The sequence below is a fragment of the Tachyglossus aculeatus genome, chromosome 17 (genome assembly GCF_015852505.1).
Source record: "Tachyglossus aculeatus isolate mTacAcu1 chromosome 17, mTacAcu1.pri, whole genome shotgun sequence".
Lineage (NCBI taxonomy): Eukaryota > Metazoa > Chordata > Mammalia > Monotremata > Tachyglossidae > Tachyglossus > Tachyglossus aculeatus.
In genome coordinates, this window is record NC_052082.1 from 35,850,178 (window position 1) to 35,869,205 (window position 19,028).

Consider the following 19,028-nt stretch of genomic DNA (forward strand, 5'->3'; position numbering starts at 1 on the left):
ATGGAGCAGAAAGCTGGTAAGCACATCTCTCTATGTTTTCATTCATTCAATCGTATTTATTGAGCGCTTACTGTGTGCAGAGCACTGTACTACTACTCCTAATATTTGTTAAGCGCTTTTGTGCCAGAATTAATTAATTAATTAACAAATTAGTATTTGTTAATAACAAGGTATTTGTTAAGCGCTTATTATGTACAAAGCACTGTTCTAAGAGCTGGGGGGGATACAAGGCAATCAAGTTGTCCCACATGGAGCCCATGGTGGGTAGGGACCGTCTCTATATGTTGCCAACTTGTACTTTCCAAGCGCTTAGTGCAGTGCTTTGCACACAGTAAGTGCTCAATAAATACGATTGATTGATTTCCACTGAACCACGCTTCTTCTCTCTAAGCGCTTGGGAAGTACAGGTTGCAGCGTGGCTCAGTGGGCTTTGGAGTCAGAGGTCATGGGTTCAAATCCCGGCCCCACCACTTGTCAGCTGTATGACTTTGGGCAAGTCACTTCTCTGGGCCTCAGTGACCTCATCTGTAAAATGGGGATGAAGACTGGGGGCCCCCCTTGGGACAACCTGATCACCCTGTAACCTCCCCAGTGCTTAGAACAGTGCTTTGCACATAGTAAGCGCTGAATAAATGCTATTATTATTATTATTATTATTATGTTGGCAACATATAGAGATGGTCCCTACCCAACAGCGGGCTCACAGTCTAGAAGATTCCTCCTTGAAGCTTTGGAGAGACTGTTTTGGGACATGAAGGACGGGGTTATAGGGCCTCAGGAAGAAATCAATCCTGCCAAACTAATCAATCAATCAATCAATCGTATTTATTGAGTGCTTACTGTGTGCAGAGCACTGTACTAAGCGCTTGGGAAGTACAACAAACTAAGGCGATCTCTAATCTTTATCTGGCTCCTGAAATTTTTTCCGGGCACCACCCCCAGTTAATCAATGATACTTATTGAGGCCTCACTGAATGCAAAGAGCTGTAGCGTTCAGAACAGTGCTTTGCACATAGTAAGCGCTTAACAAATACCATTATTATTATTATTATTATTATATAATAATAATTCACCAGTTAAGATTGCCCCCAAGGCGATAAAAATCAATGTAAACTTCATCTTTGGACAGCCAGTTTGTACATCGAGCTCAGCTTTCTAGCAGCCGGGACGGATAAACCGGTTGGTAACCCCGACCATCACTGGTTTGAACCACTGATTTTTGCTCATTTATTCAATCCTATTTATTGAGCGCTTACTGCATGCAGAGCACTGGACTAAGCGCTTGGAAAGGACAATTAGGCAACAGATAGAGACGGGCTCCCAGTCTAGAAAAGGGAGACAGACAGCAAAACAAGTGGACAGGTGTCAATACCATCAAATACTGAGTGCTCTGCACCCAGGAAGAGCTCAATAAATCTGATTGAATGAATCAAAACGGATCAATAGAATTATATAATCCTGGGGGTTGGATTATGTAATCCTGGGTGGGTTGGGGCGATGGAAAAGTTGGATGCCAGGCTGCTCCCTCCCCACTGGCCCTGCTCTTTCCCTCTTAGAGCGTTTAGAACGGTGCTTGGCACATACTAAGCGCTTACAAATAGCATTATTATTATTATTATTTATGGCGGGGCCAGAGGGGCAGGAGCTTAAAGTGGGGGACCATTTTCTGCAGGTGGTTTCGGGGCGATTTGTTACGACAACATGACACCTGTCCCCGTGTTTTGTTGTCTGTCTCTCCCTTCTAATAATAATAATAATAATAGCATTTATTAAGCGCTTACTATGTGCAAAGCACTGTTCTAAGCACCGGAGAGGTTACAAGGTGATTAGGTTGTCTCCATGTTTTGTTCTGTTGTCTGTCTCCCCCTTCCAGTAATAATAATAATAATAATAATGGCATTTATTGAGTGCTTACTATGTGCAAAGCACTGTTCTAAGCGCCGGAGAGGTTACAAGGTGATCAGGTTGTCTCCATGTTTTGTTGTCTGTCTCCCCCTTCCAATAATAATAATAATAATAATGGCATTTATTAAGTGCTTACTATGTGCAAAGCACTGTTCTAAGTGATGGAGAGGTTACAAGGTGATCAGGTTGTCTCCATGTTTTGTTTTGTTGTCTGTCGCCCCCTTCCAATAATAATAATAATAATAATAATTGCATTTATTAAGTGCTTACTATGTGCAAAGCACTGTTCTAAGTGATGGAGAGGTTACAAGGTGATCAGGTTGTCCCACGGAGGTCCCGCAGTCTTCATCCCCCTTCATTTCTCCCTTCTAGACTGTGAGCCCCCCTTCTAGACTGTGAGCCCCCCTTCTAGACTGTGAGCCCGCTGTTGGGTAGGGACTGTCTCCATATGCTGCCAACTTGTACTTCCCAAGTGCTTAGTACAGTGCTCTGCACACAGTAAGCGCTCAATAAATACGACTGAATGAATGAATCCCCATTTTACAGATGACGTAACTGAGGCCCAGAGAAATGAAGTGACTTGCCCAAAATTGGCGGAGCCAGGATTTGAACCCCTGACCTCTGGCTCCAAAGCCCGGGCTCTTTCCACTGAGCCACAATGCTTCTCTAGACTGTAAGCCCAGTGTTGGGTAGGGACCATCTCTATATGTTGCCAATTTGTACTTCCCAAGCGCTTAGTACAGTGCACTGCACACAGTAAGCGCTCAAATACGATTGAATGAATGAATGAACAGTAAGCGCTCAATAAATACGATTGAATGAATGAAAGTAGTGAGGGGTGGGGCTGAGTCTCTCAACTGGACCACCTGCCTGTCAATCATAGTATCAAGTCCCGCCCCTTTTACATTTCTCTGCCATTTTCTCTGCCCTTCAGGCATTTTCTTTGCCCTTCTGGCCGCCCCTCCATTCCTGCCAGCGGAGTAAGGGAGGGTGGGGGCGGCCCCTGGGACCCCGGTCCACCTAGGGGAGGAGAGCCTTGGCTCTGGTGAAAGGGGCCCCCCATGGGCCCAGGTATTATAGGCCTGGGCGCTGACTCTCCGTGACCTCTGACCCCCAGGACCCTCCGGCCTGTGCCACTGTCACCCCGTCTCCAGGCATCCCGAACCATGATCCAGGCCCAAACTCCGCCGGAAGGCCGCAACCAGAATCGGCCCAACGTAAGAGCCGTCGTCCTCCCATCCCCGGTCAACTGTCGGCCCAGGGTCGCCCTCCCATCCCCGGTCCACCGTTGGCCCAGGGTCGCCCTCCCATCCCCGCTTGACCATCGGCCCAGGGTCGCCCTCCCGTCCCCGCTTGACCGTCGGCCCAGGGTTGCCCTCCCATCCCCGCTTGACCGTCGGCCCAGGGTTGCCCTCCCATCCCCGCTTGACCGTCGGCCCAGGGTCGCCCTCCCATCCCCGGTCCACCCCTGGCCCAGGGTCGCCCTCCCACTCCGGCCCAGCTCCTTAACCGGGGCTGCCCTTTGACCTTCACGTTTGATGCCCATACTGCCTCCTCCTCCCCTCATCCTGGTCAAGTTGGGCTTCTCCAGGGGCCCAAGTACTGTTTCAGGGTGGGGTCTTGCCCCTCAACCCAGTCCCTTCTTCAGCATGATGCTTACTTCGCCCCTGCACCCCCTGGGATGAGGGAGGAGAGCCTGACCTTGGGTTTCCGTTCCTAGCCCGGGATGTGGCCGATGGCCTTTGGTGTAAAGCTGGAGACCGTCACCCCGTTTCTTGGGAAGTACCGGCCCTTCGTGGGACGCTGCTGCCAGAGCTGCACCCCAAGGAGCTGGGTAAGGCGGTTCAGGGGATCTGGTGGAAAGTCTTTCGGGGAGCTGGGGAGCTGAGGAGGGCAGATTCCGTTCCCTGTCAGGAAACGGGCCGTGGGGAGTGTGGGGCACCGCACAGAGTTCTGCGGCTGGGATGGGGTATTGGGTCAGACCCCAAAGAAGCAAATTGAGCTTTGAGTCAGGCATCCCAAGACCCTCTCCGGTCAGATCTCCCTTGGTTCTGGAAGCTAGGATTCGTGGCAGCGGTCCAGACACGAAAAACCACCCGGGAGTACGAAGCTCAGGGTTTCTAATCCTGGCTTCACCACTTTGTTGTTTTTATGGCATTTATTAAGCGCTTACTATGTGCAAAGCACTGTTCTAAGCCCTGGCGGGGTTACAAGGTGATCAGGTTGCCCCACGGGGGGCTCACAGTCTTAATCCCCATTTTACAGATGAGGTCACTGAGGCCCAGAGAAATGAAGTGACTTGCCCAAAGTCACACAGATGACAAGTGGCAGAGCTGGGATTTGAACCCATGACCTCTGACTCCAAAGCCTGGGCTCTTTCCACTGAGCCACGCTGCTTCTCCACTTGTCTGCTGTGTGGCCTTGGGCAAGTCATTTCACTTCTCTGGGCCTCAGTTACCTCACCTATAAAATGGGGATTGACACTGTGAGCTTCCCCATGTGGGACAGGGTGTCCAACTCAATTTACTTGTATCCACCCCTGTGCTTAGTACAGTGGCTGACACTTAGTAGGCACTTAACAAATACCATAATTATTATAATGCGGGGGTCACCATGCCTACGGCGCTCCACATTGAGGAAAACTTGCGCTGTAGTATTCACCCATTTGGATAATAATAATGATGGCATTTGTTAAGCGCTTACTATGTGCCAAACACTGTTCCAAGTGCTGGGGTAGATACAGAGTAATCAGGTTGTCCCACTTGGGGCTCACAGTCTTAATCCCCATTTTACAGATGAGGTAACTGAGGCACAGAGAAGTTGTGACTTGCCCAAAGTCACACAGCTGGTAATCGGAGGAGCTGGGATTAGAACCCACAACCTCTGACTCCCAAACCCGGGCTCTTTCCACTAAACGACGCTTCTTCTCATTGGCACGAGAATAATAATAATAATAATGGTATTTGTTAAGCGCTTACTATGTGCAAAACACTGTTCTAAGCACTGGGGAGGTTACCAGGTGATCAGGTTGTCCCACAGGGGTCTCCCAGTTTTAATTCCCATTTTACAGATGAGGGAATTGAGGCCCAGAGAAGTTAAGTGACTTGCCCAAAGTCACACAGCTGACAGTTGGCAGAGCCAGGATTTGAACCCATGACCTCTGACTCCAAAGCCCTTGCTCTTTCCACTGAGCCACGCTGCCATTTGTCATAGTGGAAAGAGCGTGGACTTGGGTTCTAATTCTGGCTTTGCTACTTGCCTGCTGTATTTCAGAACTTTTCTGTCTCCATTTTCTCCCCTTTAAAATGAGGATTCAATAGCTGATCTTCCACCTGCTTTGACTGTGAGCCTCAAGGGGGTCAAATGCAAACACCTGCAAAAATTAATTAATTCAGTTGTATTTATTGAGCTCTTTCTATGTGCAAAGCTTACTGTAATAAGTGCTTGGGAGAGTACAATATTACAATAAACAGACACATTCCCTGCCCACAATGAGTTTACAGTCTAGAAAAAAACACATTTTAGCAGAACTGAGTCTGTTACACATACACTTCTGAATCAATCAATCGATGGTATTTATTGAGCGCTCACTATGTGCAGGGCACTGTATGAAGCTCTTGGGAGGGTACAATACGGTAGAGTTAGTGGACATGTTTCTGGCCAGACATGTTGTGTCTGTTGTTGTATTTTCCCAAGTGCTTAGTATAGTGTTTTGCACAGTAAGCGCTCAATAAATAGGATTGACTGAATGAATGGTCAATAATGTGCTTACTGTTTAGAGGGAGAGACGGGCATTAGTATAAATTTATGGTATCTAAACATTTGCTTTGCTCTCAGGGACCTGTATTAAAGTGATTGGTCAGTGGAGCCACCAGATTAATAACTGTGGTATTCATTAAGCACTGGGGCAGATATAAAATAATTGGGTCCCACATGGGGCTCACATTCTAATTCAGAGGGAGTACAGGTATTGAATCCCCATTTTGCAGATGAGTGAACTGAGGCACAGAGAAGTTAAGCGACTTGGACGGAGTCGCACAGCAGGCAAGTGGCAGACAGCGGGACTAGAACCCAAGTTCTCGGACTCCGAGGCCTATGCTCTTTCCACAGGGCCATGCTGCTTCTCAGTTATTATACAATTATTGCTTCTGACTTCTTCTCTCACAATTATTGCTTCTGACTTCTCCTATAACACCTAACTGCCATCATGGGGATGCTTCCCTTCATCCTTCACCTGTTCCTCACCCTGCTCCTCTTTACTCTCCCTAAAACCTGGCTCTCTCCAAATGACACTGTCTCCCCTGCCGCTCTCTCCCGAAGGGGTCTCATCTTATCCCACTCCCCAAGACTCACTGGGAAAGGGGGGAGGAGTCGGCTTCCTTCTCACTTCGTCACACTTCCCTCATCCTTCTCTTTCCTTCCATCTGCCTCTACTCCAGATACCAGTCACTGTCGTCTACCATCCCCAGATCTTTCCTCCAACTTTCTGAACAGTTTTCATCAACCAGTCGTATTTATCGAGAACTTACTGTATGCAGAGTACTGTCTGTGGGAGAGTACAGGAGTTGGTAGATAGGATTCCTGCCCTCAAGGAGCTTTCAGTCTAGAGACCGACGTTAAAATATATAGCGGGCATGCACGTAAGTGCTGTAGGGCTGAAGGTGAGGTGACTGTGCAAATGCTTTGCACATAGTAAGCGCTTGCTAAATGCCATCAAAAAAAATCCAGGTGGCAAAGGCCACGAAGAAAGGCGAGGGAGCAAGGGAAATAAGGGCTTAGTGGGGGAAGGTCTCTCGGAGGAGATGGGATTTTAGTGAGGCTTTGAAAGTAGGGAGAGTGACTGTTAAATACGATAGTGGAGGGAATTCCAGGCCTTAGGCAGGAAGTGGGCGAGGGGTCGGTGGCGAGTTGGGGAAATCGAGTTACGGCGAGTAGGTTGGTGTTAGAGTTGTGAACGTGCTGGGTTGTAGAAAGAAATCAGAGAGGTTAGATAGGAGGGGGCAAGGTGATAGCTTTAAAACCAATGGTGAATAGCTTCTGTTTGATTCAGAGGTGAATGGGCAACCACTGGAGGCTCTTGAGGAGGGGAGAAACATGGACCGAACAGTTTTTTTAAAAAATGATCCCGGCAGCAGAGTGAAGTGTGGACTGGAGTACGGTTCCCTTCCCCATATTCCTTCTCTCCATCCCTAAATTGATCCTTGCGGCTTCAATATCCATGTGGATGTTCCCGACGACCCTTCCACTGCCCGTTTGCTCTCCCTCCTCGGTTCTGCTGACCTCTGATTTCCGCCCCACGTGACCTACGCGCCAACCTGGGTAGATACTCAATCTCATTATCCTTACTCATTGTACAGTCTCTATCCTCACCAACTCTGAATTCCCTCTACCCAACCACAACCTCCTTAACTGCCTTTTTTAAAAACTGTATTTATGTGCCTGTCACCGTACTCAACACTGGGGTAGATACAAGTTTGCCAGGTCGGACACAGTCCCTGTTGCACAGATGATCACAGTTTTAATCCCCATTTTCCGGATGAGGTAACTGAGGCACAGAGAAGTAAAGCGACTTGCCCACGGTCACACAGCGGATAAATGGCGGAGCCAGGATTAGAACCCAGGTCCTTCTGACTCCCAGGGCTAAGCTCTATCCACTAGGCCATGCTGCTTCTCATAACTGTGGGTTTTGTTAAGCACTTATGACGTAGAAGATCATCAGGTCGGGCACTGTCCCTGTCCCAGATGGAGCTCACAGTCTAAGGTGGAGAGAGAATGGGTATTGAGTCCTCATTTCACAGATGGGGAAACTGAGGCACACAGAAGGTATATACTTGCCCAAGGTCACACAGCAAGCGAGTGCAGAGCTATGATTAGATCTGGGTCCTCTGATCCCTGGACCTATTCTCTTTCTACCAGGCTGCCGTGCTTTTCTCAGCTCCGGCGGTCACGATGGGGAGAGATTCTTCTCTGGGATTTGGGGGTGGGGGAGCCAGGGGCTAACTCAGTGGAGGAAAAAGGGAATGGGAAGGGCATCATCCCTCCACTCCTCTTACCGTCATCGTCATCACCGTTAGTAGTTGGCCAAAGTGTGCGGAGCCCCGGACTGGAGAAGTCCTGGTTCTTGCCCCGGAGTAGCTGACAATGTAATGATCCCAAAATTCCTTGTCCGTAGGAGTCCCTCTTCGACAAGAACATCGCCACCATGGGCTTTCACAATGTGATCCTCGTAACAGAGAACAGTACCAGGTAACTCAGGGGAGGCCGGGGACGGGGCTGGGGGGCGGACCCTGGCCCCCACGGTGGTGTAGACCCCGCTGAGCTGTCCAGTGGTGACGAGGACGGGAGAGGAGTCCGGAGGCTCTCGTTTCATCCATTTCCTCTGACTCTTTTCCCCCTCTCCAATGGGGAAATGGGCCCCTGTCCTCTCCCTTGCCCCCCGAGGCTGGCGGGGTCAGAAGATTGTGGAGCGCTCAGTGGAAAGAGCACAGGGCTGGAAGTTGGATATTCCAGCTCTGACACTGGCCTACTGGGTGACTTTGGCCGAGTCCCGATCCTCTATAGGCCTCAGTTTCTCAGTGGGCCTCCGGCCCGCGCCTCGTGAGGGCCAAGTGAGGTAACTGATGGGAATGTGCCCCGAACAATGGAAGTCCTTGGCCCATTGAAGGCCCCAGTATTGTGCCTCGGTGGTCTGGGTGCTATAGTTTGACTCTGAAGGTTTCTCCCACCTCCCCCTTCCTTCTGTGGCCCACGCGGCCCCCGTTCCGGCGGGGATTTTGACCCAGGTACCGTGGCTGGCTGGTGCGGCGCTTCTGCTGTGTCATGTGTGTGCTAGGGTGGAACATCCCTCCCCCTGACGGAACTGTGCGGGACAAGATTGTCGGCAGCAAGCGGTAGGTAGGCCCTTTTTCCCGAGGACGGGGCAGGGTACGCGGAGCACTTTTCTGAATGGAAATGGATCCCCTCTCCCGGTTCCGTCTTCCTTGTCCCGCGCCGCCAACCCGAGACCCTGCCTCCCAACTGGCCCTTCATGAACCCGGGGGTCGGACGCGTCTTTTATGGGCTGGGCCAGAGCTCCAAGGTGGCCCAGAGGACCACGACCCAGTGGGTAGAGCGCAACCTGGGAGTCAAGAAGATCTGGATTCTAATCCCAGCTCTGCCATTTGTCTGCTATGTGATCTTGGGCAAGTCACTTAAATTCTCTGTGCCTCAGTTACCTCGTCTGTAAAATGGGGACTAAGACTGTGAGTCCCGTCTGGGTCAGGGACTGTGTCCAACCTGATTTGCTTGTATCTACCCCAGTTGGCACAGAGTAAGTGCTTAACAAATACCACTATTATAATAATAACAATAATCATGATATGAATTAATTTTAATAACCTGGGGGAATGGATGGTGAGGGCAGGGAATGTGACTGTTATAATGTTGTATTGGACTCTCCCAAGTTATTAGGTCAGAGCTCTGCACACAGTAAGTACTCAATAAATGCGATTGATTGATTAAATGTGGGCTGGAAGCCAGGATTCCTGGGCTCTGCTGTTTTCTGCCCAGTGCTTTCTGCTTCATTGTGGTTCCCAAACGGGCACAGTAGAGATGCCCACCTCAGTCTTCCTTGGCCTTCCTGCCCCTACTTCGCCATCTATTTTGGAGGGCAGGGAGAAGCGGCAGTTGGCTTTAAAGGATTTAGAGGTCTTCAGCGGGCCATCGTCCCCAGCGTCCCCCCGCCATTCCCTCCCCTCACGCGTGTTCTCTCGCTTCAGAAACCGCCAGCGGTCCAGGGCGGGCTCCTCCATCTCCTCCCTGATCCCTCTGCAGGGTGCAGGAAGCGCTGGCACTGAGGGGCCCTCAGGAGGCCGGCGACGGGGCCAGGCTGAAGTCCTGGACCGCGGAGGCGAGGCACATCCTAGGCCAGATCCAGGCCTCGCTCTCTCCGCCTCTGCTCCGGTGCGTCTGTGACTCCTACGGCAGATTTGGTCTGGGGGACCCAGCTGCCAAAGAATAGCATGGCTGGGGTGGGGACGGGGGTGAGAGAGTATGGGGGGAGGTGAACTTGACCGGGCCGGAAGAACGGGAGGGACTGTTGCTGCCTGGTGGGGTATGGACCCCTCGGACTTCTGTGCCGGGGCTTCCCTGAACGCAAGGCCTTCCTGGCTGGGGCGTGGGAATCTGTGGGTGGTTTGGGGTCCTTTCCTCATGCTCCCTGCCTCTCATCATTATCATCAATCGTATTTATTGAGCGCTTACTATGTGCAGAGCACTGTACTAAGCTCTTGGGAAGTACAAATTGGCAACATATAGAGACAGTCCCTACCCAACAGTGGGCTCACAGTCTAAAAGAGTGGGCTCTCCAGCCAAGCCCTCTCCCTGGCCCTGTTAGCCCTTCAGCTGTGGTACATTGACCCCATTAATATATTTATTCCACCCTTGTGGTGTTACTGGCTGATGCTGGCTTTTTTCCTCTTCTTCCTCTCACCATGTAGATAGCTGGATTAGGCAGCTGGATTATTTACTTTTACTGTACGGTTTCGAGCACCCAATGCAAGCGCCGCGCATACCGCAGGCACCCAATAAATACCACTGAGGCGGAGGAGAAGGATGATGATGATAAAAAAATCCTTCCCGTTCTCAGATTCTTCAGCTGGCTCCTGCTGCGGTTTCTGAAGTCCGTCTTCGTAAACGTTCAGCTCCACCAGGGACAGCTCGCCATGGTCCACCAGGCTTTAGAGGTGGTGAGGATTCTGGGATGTCGGACGTCCGGCCCCACTGGGGAAACGTTTCCTCCGGAAGCCCAGTCTTCCTGCTGCCCCCAAGTCTCCCTCCCCTCCCACCCTGTGTTCTGGAGACTCCAGACCCCGGGAGACCCCCCCCGCAGTTGTATGGGGGTGCTCAGGGGAAGATCTGTATGGGCTGATGCGGCCCATCCTCCTGTCCGCTTGTCCCAGCCGAGACTTCGGGGACCCCGATTCCGGGATCGGTGGCCAAGGGGACTTCCTGTCGCAGGCTCTTTCCTCCTCTCCCCCTCAGCCTGGCGTTCCGCTCGTCTTCCTCTCCACTCACAAGTCACACCTGGATGGGCTTCTCCTTCCCCTCCTCTTGCTGTCCCAGCAACTAGGGGTGGTCCATGTGGCCTGGGACCCCCAAAGTTGCTCTCCCGTCCTCAGGTGAGACTCCCACCCTTCCAGGTCGGCGGGGCTGGGCTGGCCGGGTGAGCTCCTCCGGTGACCTCCCTGCCCTGTGTTCCCTCTCAGGGCCTTGCTGAGACGCCTCGGTGGCCTCTTCCCGCCCATGGGGACCGACCTTTCGCCGGGCGGCCCCGGGGGGGACCTCCCGGGGGTGCTTCTTCACGCAGTAAGTGCCGCTGGGCCGGGGAGCGGGGCCGGGTCTGGCCAGAGCCCTGCTCTGAGCACCCACCTGCTCTCCCCAGGCTGTGGAGCAGCTACTGATCAGCAGGCAGCCTCTTTTGGTTTTCTTAGAGGGGCCGTCTGGAGGAGGGTCCCGGCTCTCTGCCCACGGCCGGGCCTGGCTGAGTTTGGTCCTGCAGGCCACCCGGGAGGGCATGGTCTCTGACGTGGCCCTGGTGCCCGTGGGCATCGCCTACGACCTAACTCCCGGGGCGCCGCCCGCCGATTCCCAGGTAAGGAGACTTCCTCGGCGCTCAAACTGCTCCAATCCTCTCGCCTCCCGCTGGGTCAGGCCGACGGGGACGGCGGGAGGCAGGGGGAAGCTGGAATGGAGCTGGCTCCCGGGCGGTGGTGGCGGCCCAATCCCTGCATTCATTCATTGTCGTATTTATTGAGCGCTTACTGTGTGCAGAGCACTGTACTAAGCGCTTGGGAAGTACAGGTTGGCAACATATAGAGACGGTCCCTACCCAACAGTGGGCTCACAGTCTAGAGCCTGCATCAGCCACTCAGTCACTCCCCCAGCCAGTCGGTGGTATTTATTGAGCGCTTACAGTGTGCAGAGCATTGGGCTAAGCTCTCGGAAGAGTATGATAAATCGATAAATCGACACAGTCCCTGCCCTTGAGACATTAAAATAAATTACCGGTGGGGGAAATAACCATGTGTTTTCTATTTATTTATTATTTATTTAGTTTTATTTCTATTTATTTCTATTTTATTTTGTTAATGTTTTGTTTATTTTACTTGTACATATCTATTCTGTTTAATTTTATTTTGTTAATATGTTTTGTTTATTTTACTTGTACATATCTATTCTATTTTATTTTTGTTAATACATTTTGTTTTGTTCTCTGTCTCCCCCTTCTAGACTGTGAGCCCACTGTTGGGTAGGGACCGTCTCTATATGTTGCCAACTTGTACTTCCCAAGCGCTTAGTACAGTGCTCTGCACACAGTAAGCACTCAATACATACGACTGATTGTTGGGGAGTGGGGTGAGTGCCTAAAATAACAATGGTGGCATTTGTTAAGCACTTACTATGTGCGAAGCACTGTTCTAAGCGCTGGGGAGGTTACAAGGTGATCAGGTTGTCCCACGGGGGGGCTCACAATCTTCATCCCCATTCTACAGATGAGGTAACTGAGGCACAGAGAAGTTGAGTGACTTGCCCAAAGTCACACAGCTGACAATTGGAGGAGCAGGGATTGGAACCCATGACCTCTGACTCCAAAGCCCGGGCTCTTTCATTCATTCATTCATTCATTCAATCGTATTTATTGATTCTAGACTGTGAGCCCACTGTTGGGTAGGGACTGTCTCTATATGTTGCCAACTTGTACTTCCCAAGGGCTTAGTACAGTGCTCTGCACACAGTAAGTGCTCAATAAATATGATTGATTGATTAGAAGCCACTGAGCCACGCCGCTTCTCATATGTGCCTATGTGCATGGGGGCTATTTCCCCTTCCACTAGGAAGGGAAAATAGGGTGGGGAGATGAAAGGTTAGTCAGGGACGGCTTCCAAGAGGAGATGGAATTTTTTTGTTTTCTTCCCCTGCATCGTTTGCCCTCCCGCCCGTCCCATGCAGGGCTCCGCATCCCCACTGGGGCTCTGGTCGGTGACTCTGGCTGCTTTGCGGGGCCTGGCGGGACGCCTGGGCTGTGTCCGTGTGGATTTTTCCCAGCCCTTCTCCCTGCAGGTGCCGGAGGGGAGGGAATGGGGTGAGCGTGGGTGGGTGGGTATTGTATGTGCGGGAGGGCGCGTGTGCAGGGGAAGGCCGAGGCCCTGTCGGGGCAGCGGGCCTGATCACCCTGTGTCTTGGGCAGGAGTTCATGGCCAACATCCCGAATCGCAGGCCCGGCGGACGGTCCCTGGAAGAGCTGCTGCTGCCAGCCCTGCTCGGCCAGGGGTAACGGGCTCCGGGAGGAAGGGAGGGCTTCCCCGGGGGACTCCCCAACCCGCCGTGCCCCAGCCCCAGTGATCCCGACTTCTCCAGTACTCATCACCCTCGGGGGCGTGGGGAGGGCAGGGCGCTCGGACATCCTGTGGAGTAGCGAAGGTTTAAACAGCATTAGATCCTGGGTATCTAAACCTCTGCTTCCCGTCTGTGCTCCCCCTCTCTCTGTTCCATGCTCTCTGGTCGTCTGCTGTCCCTCTGTTCCCTGCTTGCTCTTGGCCCTGATCTCCTTTGGTGGTTTTTGGAGATGAAAGGGATCTCTGTAAGACATATAGATTAGAGAAGCAATGTCGTGGGTTCAAACCCCGGCTCCGCCAACTGTCAGCTGGGTGACTTGGGGCAAGTCACTTGACTTCTCTGGGCCTCAGTTCCCTCATCTGGAAATTGGGGATGAAGACTGTGAGCCCCCCGTGGGACAACCTGATCACCTTGTAACCTCCCCAGCGCTTAGAACGATGCTTTGCACATAGTAAGCGCTTAATAAATGCCATTATTATCATTATTGCCCTGTTGCCTTGGGTCAGGCGTGTGTCCATCCTCACCAGATAGAGTGGTCAGCCGCAATTCGCCTCTATTCCACCCCCTCCAGCGGTGCTGGGCTCGTCCGCCTCCCTGCTCCCCGTCTCCCGTTTTGTCTTCTGCCCCAGGCCCGTCCCTTCCGACTGCGAGCGAGCCCCAATGTGCATCCCAGTGCCTGGAGCCCTGGGGAGACCGGAGCAAGCTGACGGTTTCCTCTTAGACAGTCTGAGCTGCCATATCCTGCATGGTGAGTGGGTCGTCGATTTGCGGGCTGGGCTCGGGGCTTGGGCACAAACAGTGACTGGCAGAGGCCGCCCTTGCCCTTGGGGACTGAAGCCCAGGGGGGACTAGGCGACATGAATTGACCAGTATACCATCACTGAGGCTCAGTGGAAAGAGCCCGGACTTTGGCGTCAGAGTTCATGGGTTCAAATCCCGGCTCCGCCAATTGTCAGCTGCTTGGCTTTGGGCAAGTCACTTCACTTCTCTGGGCCTCAGTTCCCTCATCTGTAAAATGGGGATTAATCAATCAATCGTATTTATTGAGGGCTGACTGTGTGCAGAGCACTGTACTAAGCGCTTGGGAAGTACAAGTTGGCAACACATAGAGACGGTCCCGACCCAACAACAGGCTCACAGTCTAGAGGGGGGAGACAGAGAAGAAAACCAAACATATTAACAAAATAAAATAAATAGAATAGATATGTACAAGTAAAATAAATAGAGTAATAAATACGTACAAACATATATACATATATACAGGTGCTGTGGGGAAGGGAAGGAGGTAAGGCGGGGGAATGGAGAGGGGAAGAGGGGGAGAGGAAAGAGGGATTAAGTAGGGATTAAGACTGTGAGCCTGCCGTGGGACAACCTGATCACCTTGTAACCTCCCCAGTGCTTCGAGCAGTGCTTTGCACATAGTAAGCACTTAATAAATTCTGTTATTATTATTATTATTTGTCAGCTGTGTGGCTTTGGGCAAGTCCATTTCACTTATCTGGGCCTCAGTTCCCTCATCTGGAAAATGGGGATTAAGACTGTGAGCCCCATATGGGACCACCTGATCACCTTATAACCTCCCCAGCGCTTAGGGCAGTGCTTTGCACATAGTAAGCGCTTAACAAATGCTGCCATTATTATTATTATTATTCTTCTCTGGGCCTCAATTCCCTCATCTGTTAAATGGGGATGAAGACTGTGAGCCCCCCGTGGGACCACGTGATCACCTTGTAACCTCCCCAGCGCTTAGAACAGTGTTTTGCACATAGTAAATGCTTAATAAATGCCATTATTATTATGATTTTCACTGTCATATTGAGCACTTACTGTGTGCAGAGTTTAATATTTAATTTAATGATTAAAGAATCCAAGAAGAGCTCTACAAAATGCCAGGCAGGGAGGGACCCCCGGACAGCCTGGTCCTAATGCTCAGTGGGGGCGAGATGAGGGAGATGGGCCAGGCGGGAGCTCAGGTCAGACTGGAACCCAGTCCCATGGGAGGAGCCAAAGTGGGAAGATTCCCCTACCCAAAGCGGGAAGAAGCAGGGCCAAACGCAGCATCTGTGGGATTCCCTCCGTCCCTCAATCCATCAGTCGATGGTATTTTTGAAGCCTCGGTCCCTCAATCAATCAATCGATCGTATTTATTGAGCGCTTACTGTGTGCAGAGCACTGTACTAAGCGCTTGGGAAGTACAAACTGGCAACATAGAGAGACAGTCCCTACCCAACAGTGGGCTCACAGTCTAGAAGGGGGAGACAGACAACAAAACCAAACATACTAACAAAATCAATCAATCAATCATATTTATTGAGCGCTTACCGTGTGCAGAGCACTGTACTAAGCGCTTGGGAAGTACAAGCTGGCAACATATAGAGTCGATGGTATTTTTGGAGCACTTCCGAGCACTCTGCTAAGCGCTTGTCGAGAGTTCCATGCCCGCGAGGAGTTTACGGCCTCCCCCGGTCCCCTGTGCCCGCTGCAGCCAGCGTCTCGAGCTCGGCGGTGATGGCCGTGGCGGTGATGGCGGCTCTACTGCTCCACAAGCACCCGGAGGTGGGAGAGGGGCAGGGGTTGGGGCCGGGGGGCTTGCGGCGGGAGGGTTCGGGCCCAGAGTGCCCAGTAGCCAGAGGGCCAGGGGCGCGGGAGAGGAGGGTCCCCCGCAGCTGACCCCTCCGCCTCCTGTTGCCCCGGGGTGCCGCGTCACTGGAGGGTGGTTATTGTTCGCCGGCGCCCGCCCAGGGCCTGTTCCTGTCCAAGCTGCTGGGCGAGTTCTCTTGGCTGACGGAGGAGACGCTGCTGCGGGGCTTCGACGTGGGCTTCTCGGGCCGCCTGCGTCACCTGGTGATGCACGCGCTGCGCCTGCTGCGCGGCGGCATCTCCCTGTGGCGCCTGCCCCGAGGCGACGTCCTGGTGCTGCCCAGGGCCGGCCCGGCCCGCCTCCGGCTGGCCCACCACGGGGCCGCCCTGCTGCCCGTGTTCCTCTGCGAGGCCGTGGGCGGTGAGTGGCACTGCGTCCCCTTCCCCTCCCCGCTTCTCGGGACTTACCTGCCTCGGAGCCGGGGAGCATCGCGTCCCCCCCGTCCCGTCCCTCCCCAGGCCCCCAACCCCGTCTGGCCTTCAGCCCCCCAGGCTTGTGAGCCCCTGGGGAGAGAGGGCATGAAGACCCTGGGGCGGTGGGGATGCCGGGGGGCGCTTGGACAATAATAATAATAATAATAATGATGGCATTTATTACGCGCTTACTATGTGCAAAGCACTGTTTTAAGCGCTGGGAAGTGACTGGACCACCCCTGAAGCAGCGTGGCTCGGTGGAAAGAGCCCGGGCTTTGGAGTCAGAGCTCATGGGTTCAAATCCGGGCTCTGCCAACTGTCAGCTGTGTGATTTGGGGCGAGGCACTTCACTTCTCTGGGCCTCAGTTACCTCATCTGGAAAATGGGGATGAAGACTGTGAGCCCCCCGTGGGACCACCCGATCGCCTTGTAACCTCCCCTGCGCTTAGAACAGTGCTTTGCACATAGTAAGCGCTTAATAAATGCCATTATTATTGTTGTTATTATTAATCTGGAAAATGGGGATGAAGACTGTGAGCCCCCCGTGAGGCCACCCGATCACCTTGTAACCTCCCCTGCGCTTAGAACAGTGCTTTGCACATAGTAAGCGCTTAATAAATGCCATTATTATTATTATTGTTATTATTAATCTGGAAAATGGGGATGAAGACTGTGAGCCCCCCGTGGGACCACCTGCTCACCTTGTAACCTCCCCAGCGCTTAGAACAGAGCTTTGCACATAGTAAGCGCTTAATAAATGCCATCATTATTATTATTATTATTATTATTATTATTATCACCTTGTAACCTCCCCTGCGCATAGAACAGTGCTTTGCACATAGTAAGGGCTTAATAAATGCCATTATTATTATTATTATTATTATTATTAATCTGGAACATGGGGATGAAGACTGTGAGCCCCCCGTGAGACCACCTGATCACCTTGTAAGCTCACAGTGCTTAGAACAGTGCTTTGCACATAGCGCTTAATAAATGCCATTATTATTATTATTATTATTAATCTGGAAAATGGGGATGAAGACTGTGAGCGCCCCGTGGGACCACCCGATCACCTTGTAACCTCCCCAGCGCTTAGAACAGTGCATTGCACATAGTAAGCGCTTAATAAATGCCATTGTTGTTATTATTATTAATCTGGAAAATGGGGATGAAGACTGTGAGCCCCACGTGGGACCACCCGATCACCTTGTAACCTACCCAGCACTTAGAACAGTGCTTGGCACATAGCGCTTAAGAAATGCCATTTTTTTTTTAATTATTGTTGTTATTATTACTCCCTGGGCATATGCACGGGTTCCTACTTCGGGGTCTGCCCAGCCACGTGCTGCATCACGCCCTTAGACGGTTTGGGGGCCATTCATTCATTCAGTCATATTTATTGAGCGCTGACTGTGTGCAGAGCACTGGACTAAGCGCTTGGGAAGTCCAAGTTGGCAACATCTAGAGACGGTCCCTACCCAACAGCGGGCTCACAGTCTAGAAGGGGGAGACGGAGAACAAAACATATTAACAGAATAAAATAAATACCCCCCCTCCCTCTCTGTCCGTAGCCTGTGCAGTCCGGGCCCTGCTGGTTTCGCGCCTGCCCCCGGGCGGTCCCTGGGAACTACAGAGTTTGGAGTTGCTGAGCCAGAGAGATCTGCACCAACAGACCCTGCTGCTGCTGCATCTGCTGCCCCGGGACTACCTCTTGCTGCAGGTCAGACCGGCCCCGTCCACCCAGCGCCCCTCGCTGTAATAATAATTGAGGTATTTGAGCGCTTACTATGTGCAAAGCACTGTTCTAAGCGCCGGGGAGGATCCGGAGTGATCAGGTTGTCCCATGTGGGGCTCACAATCTTCATCCTCAGTGACAGATGAGGTCACCGAGGCCCAGATGGTATCTGTTAAGTGCTTACTATGTGCTGGGTAGTGCTGGGGGGGATACAAGGTGATCAGGTTGTCCCACATGGGGCTCCCGTCTTAATCCCCATTTTCCAGATGAGGTCACTGAGGCCCCAGAGAAGTGACCTGTCCAGAGTCACACAGCTGACAAGCGGTGGAGCCGGGATTAGAACCCATTCATTCATTCATTCATTCAATCGTATATATTGAGCGCTTACTGTGTTCAGAGCACTGTACTAAGCGCTTGGGAAGTACAAGTCGGCGACATATAGAGACGGTCCCTACCCACCAACGGGCTCACCGTCTAGAAGGGGGAGGCAGACAACAGAACAGAACGTGTGGACAGGTGTCAAGTCGTCGGAACAAATAGAATTAAAGCTAAATGCACATCATTAACAAAATAAATAGAATTCATTCAATCATATTTATTGAGCGCTTACTGTGTTCAGAGCACTGTACTAAGCGCTTGGGAAGTACAAGTCAGCAACATACAGAGACGGTCCCTACCCAACAACTGGCTCACAGACTAGAAGGAGCACAGGCTTGGGAGTCGAGGCTCAGTGGAAGGAGCACAGGCTTGGGAGTCAAAGGTCAAGAGTTCGAATCCTGACTCTGCCACTTGTCTGCTGTGTGACCTTGGGCAAGCCACTTAACTTCTCTGTGCCTCAGTTACCTCCTCTGTAAAATGGGGGTGAAGACTGTGAGCCCCCCGTGGGACAACCTGATCACCTTGTATCCCCCCCAGCGCTTAGAACAGTGCTTCGCACATAGTAAGCGCTTAACAAATG

General features: G+C 52.0%; 1 protein-coding gene across 1 annotated transcript in view; it reads left to right on the top strand.

The window, feature by feature from the left end:
- Window positions 1-19,028, top strand: part of GPAT2 (glycerol-3-phosphate acyltransferase 2, mitochondrial) — a 23,819-nt gene continuing 4,791 nt past the window's right edge. Inside the window, exons 1-17 of the mRNA XM_038758804.1 lie at window positions 1-16; window positions 1,130-1,202; window positions 3,023-3,122; window positions 3,626-3,739; window positions 8,078-8,151; window positions 8,688-8,795; window positions 9,718-9,846; window positions 10,532-10,631; window positions 10,927-11,063; window positions 11,151-11,250; window positions 11,327-11,536; window positions 12,895-13,005; window positions 13,133-13,215; window positions 13,911-14,029; window positions 15,767-15,837; window positions 16,024-16,282; window positions 17,907-18,055. Coding sequence (XP_038614732.1) covers window positions 1-16; window positions 1,130-1,202; window positions 3,023-3,122; window positions 3,626-3,739; window positions 8,078-8,151; window positions 8,688-8,795; window positions 9,718-9,846; window positions 10,532-10,631; window positions 10,927-11,063; window positions 11,151-11,250; window positions 11,327-11,536; window positions 12,895-13,005; window positions 13,133-13,215; window positions 13,911-14,029; window positions 15,767-15,837; window positions 16,024-16,282; window positions 17,907-18,055 — 1,953 coding nt within the window. The remainder of the gene's footprint in view (window positions 17-1,129; window positions 1,203-3,022; window positions 3,123-3,625; window positions 3,740-8,077; window positions 8,152-8,687; window positions 8,796-9,717; window positions 9,847-10,531; window positions 10,632-10,926; window positions 11,064-11,150; window positions 11,251-11,326; window positions 11,537-12,894; window positions 13,006-13,132; window positions 13,216-13,910; window positions 14,030-15,766; window positions 15,838-16,023; window positions 16,283-17,906; window positions 18,056-19,028) is intronic.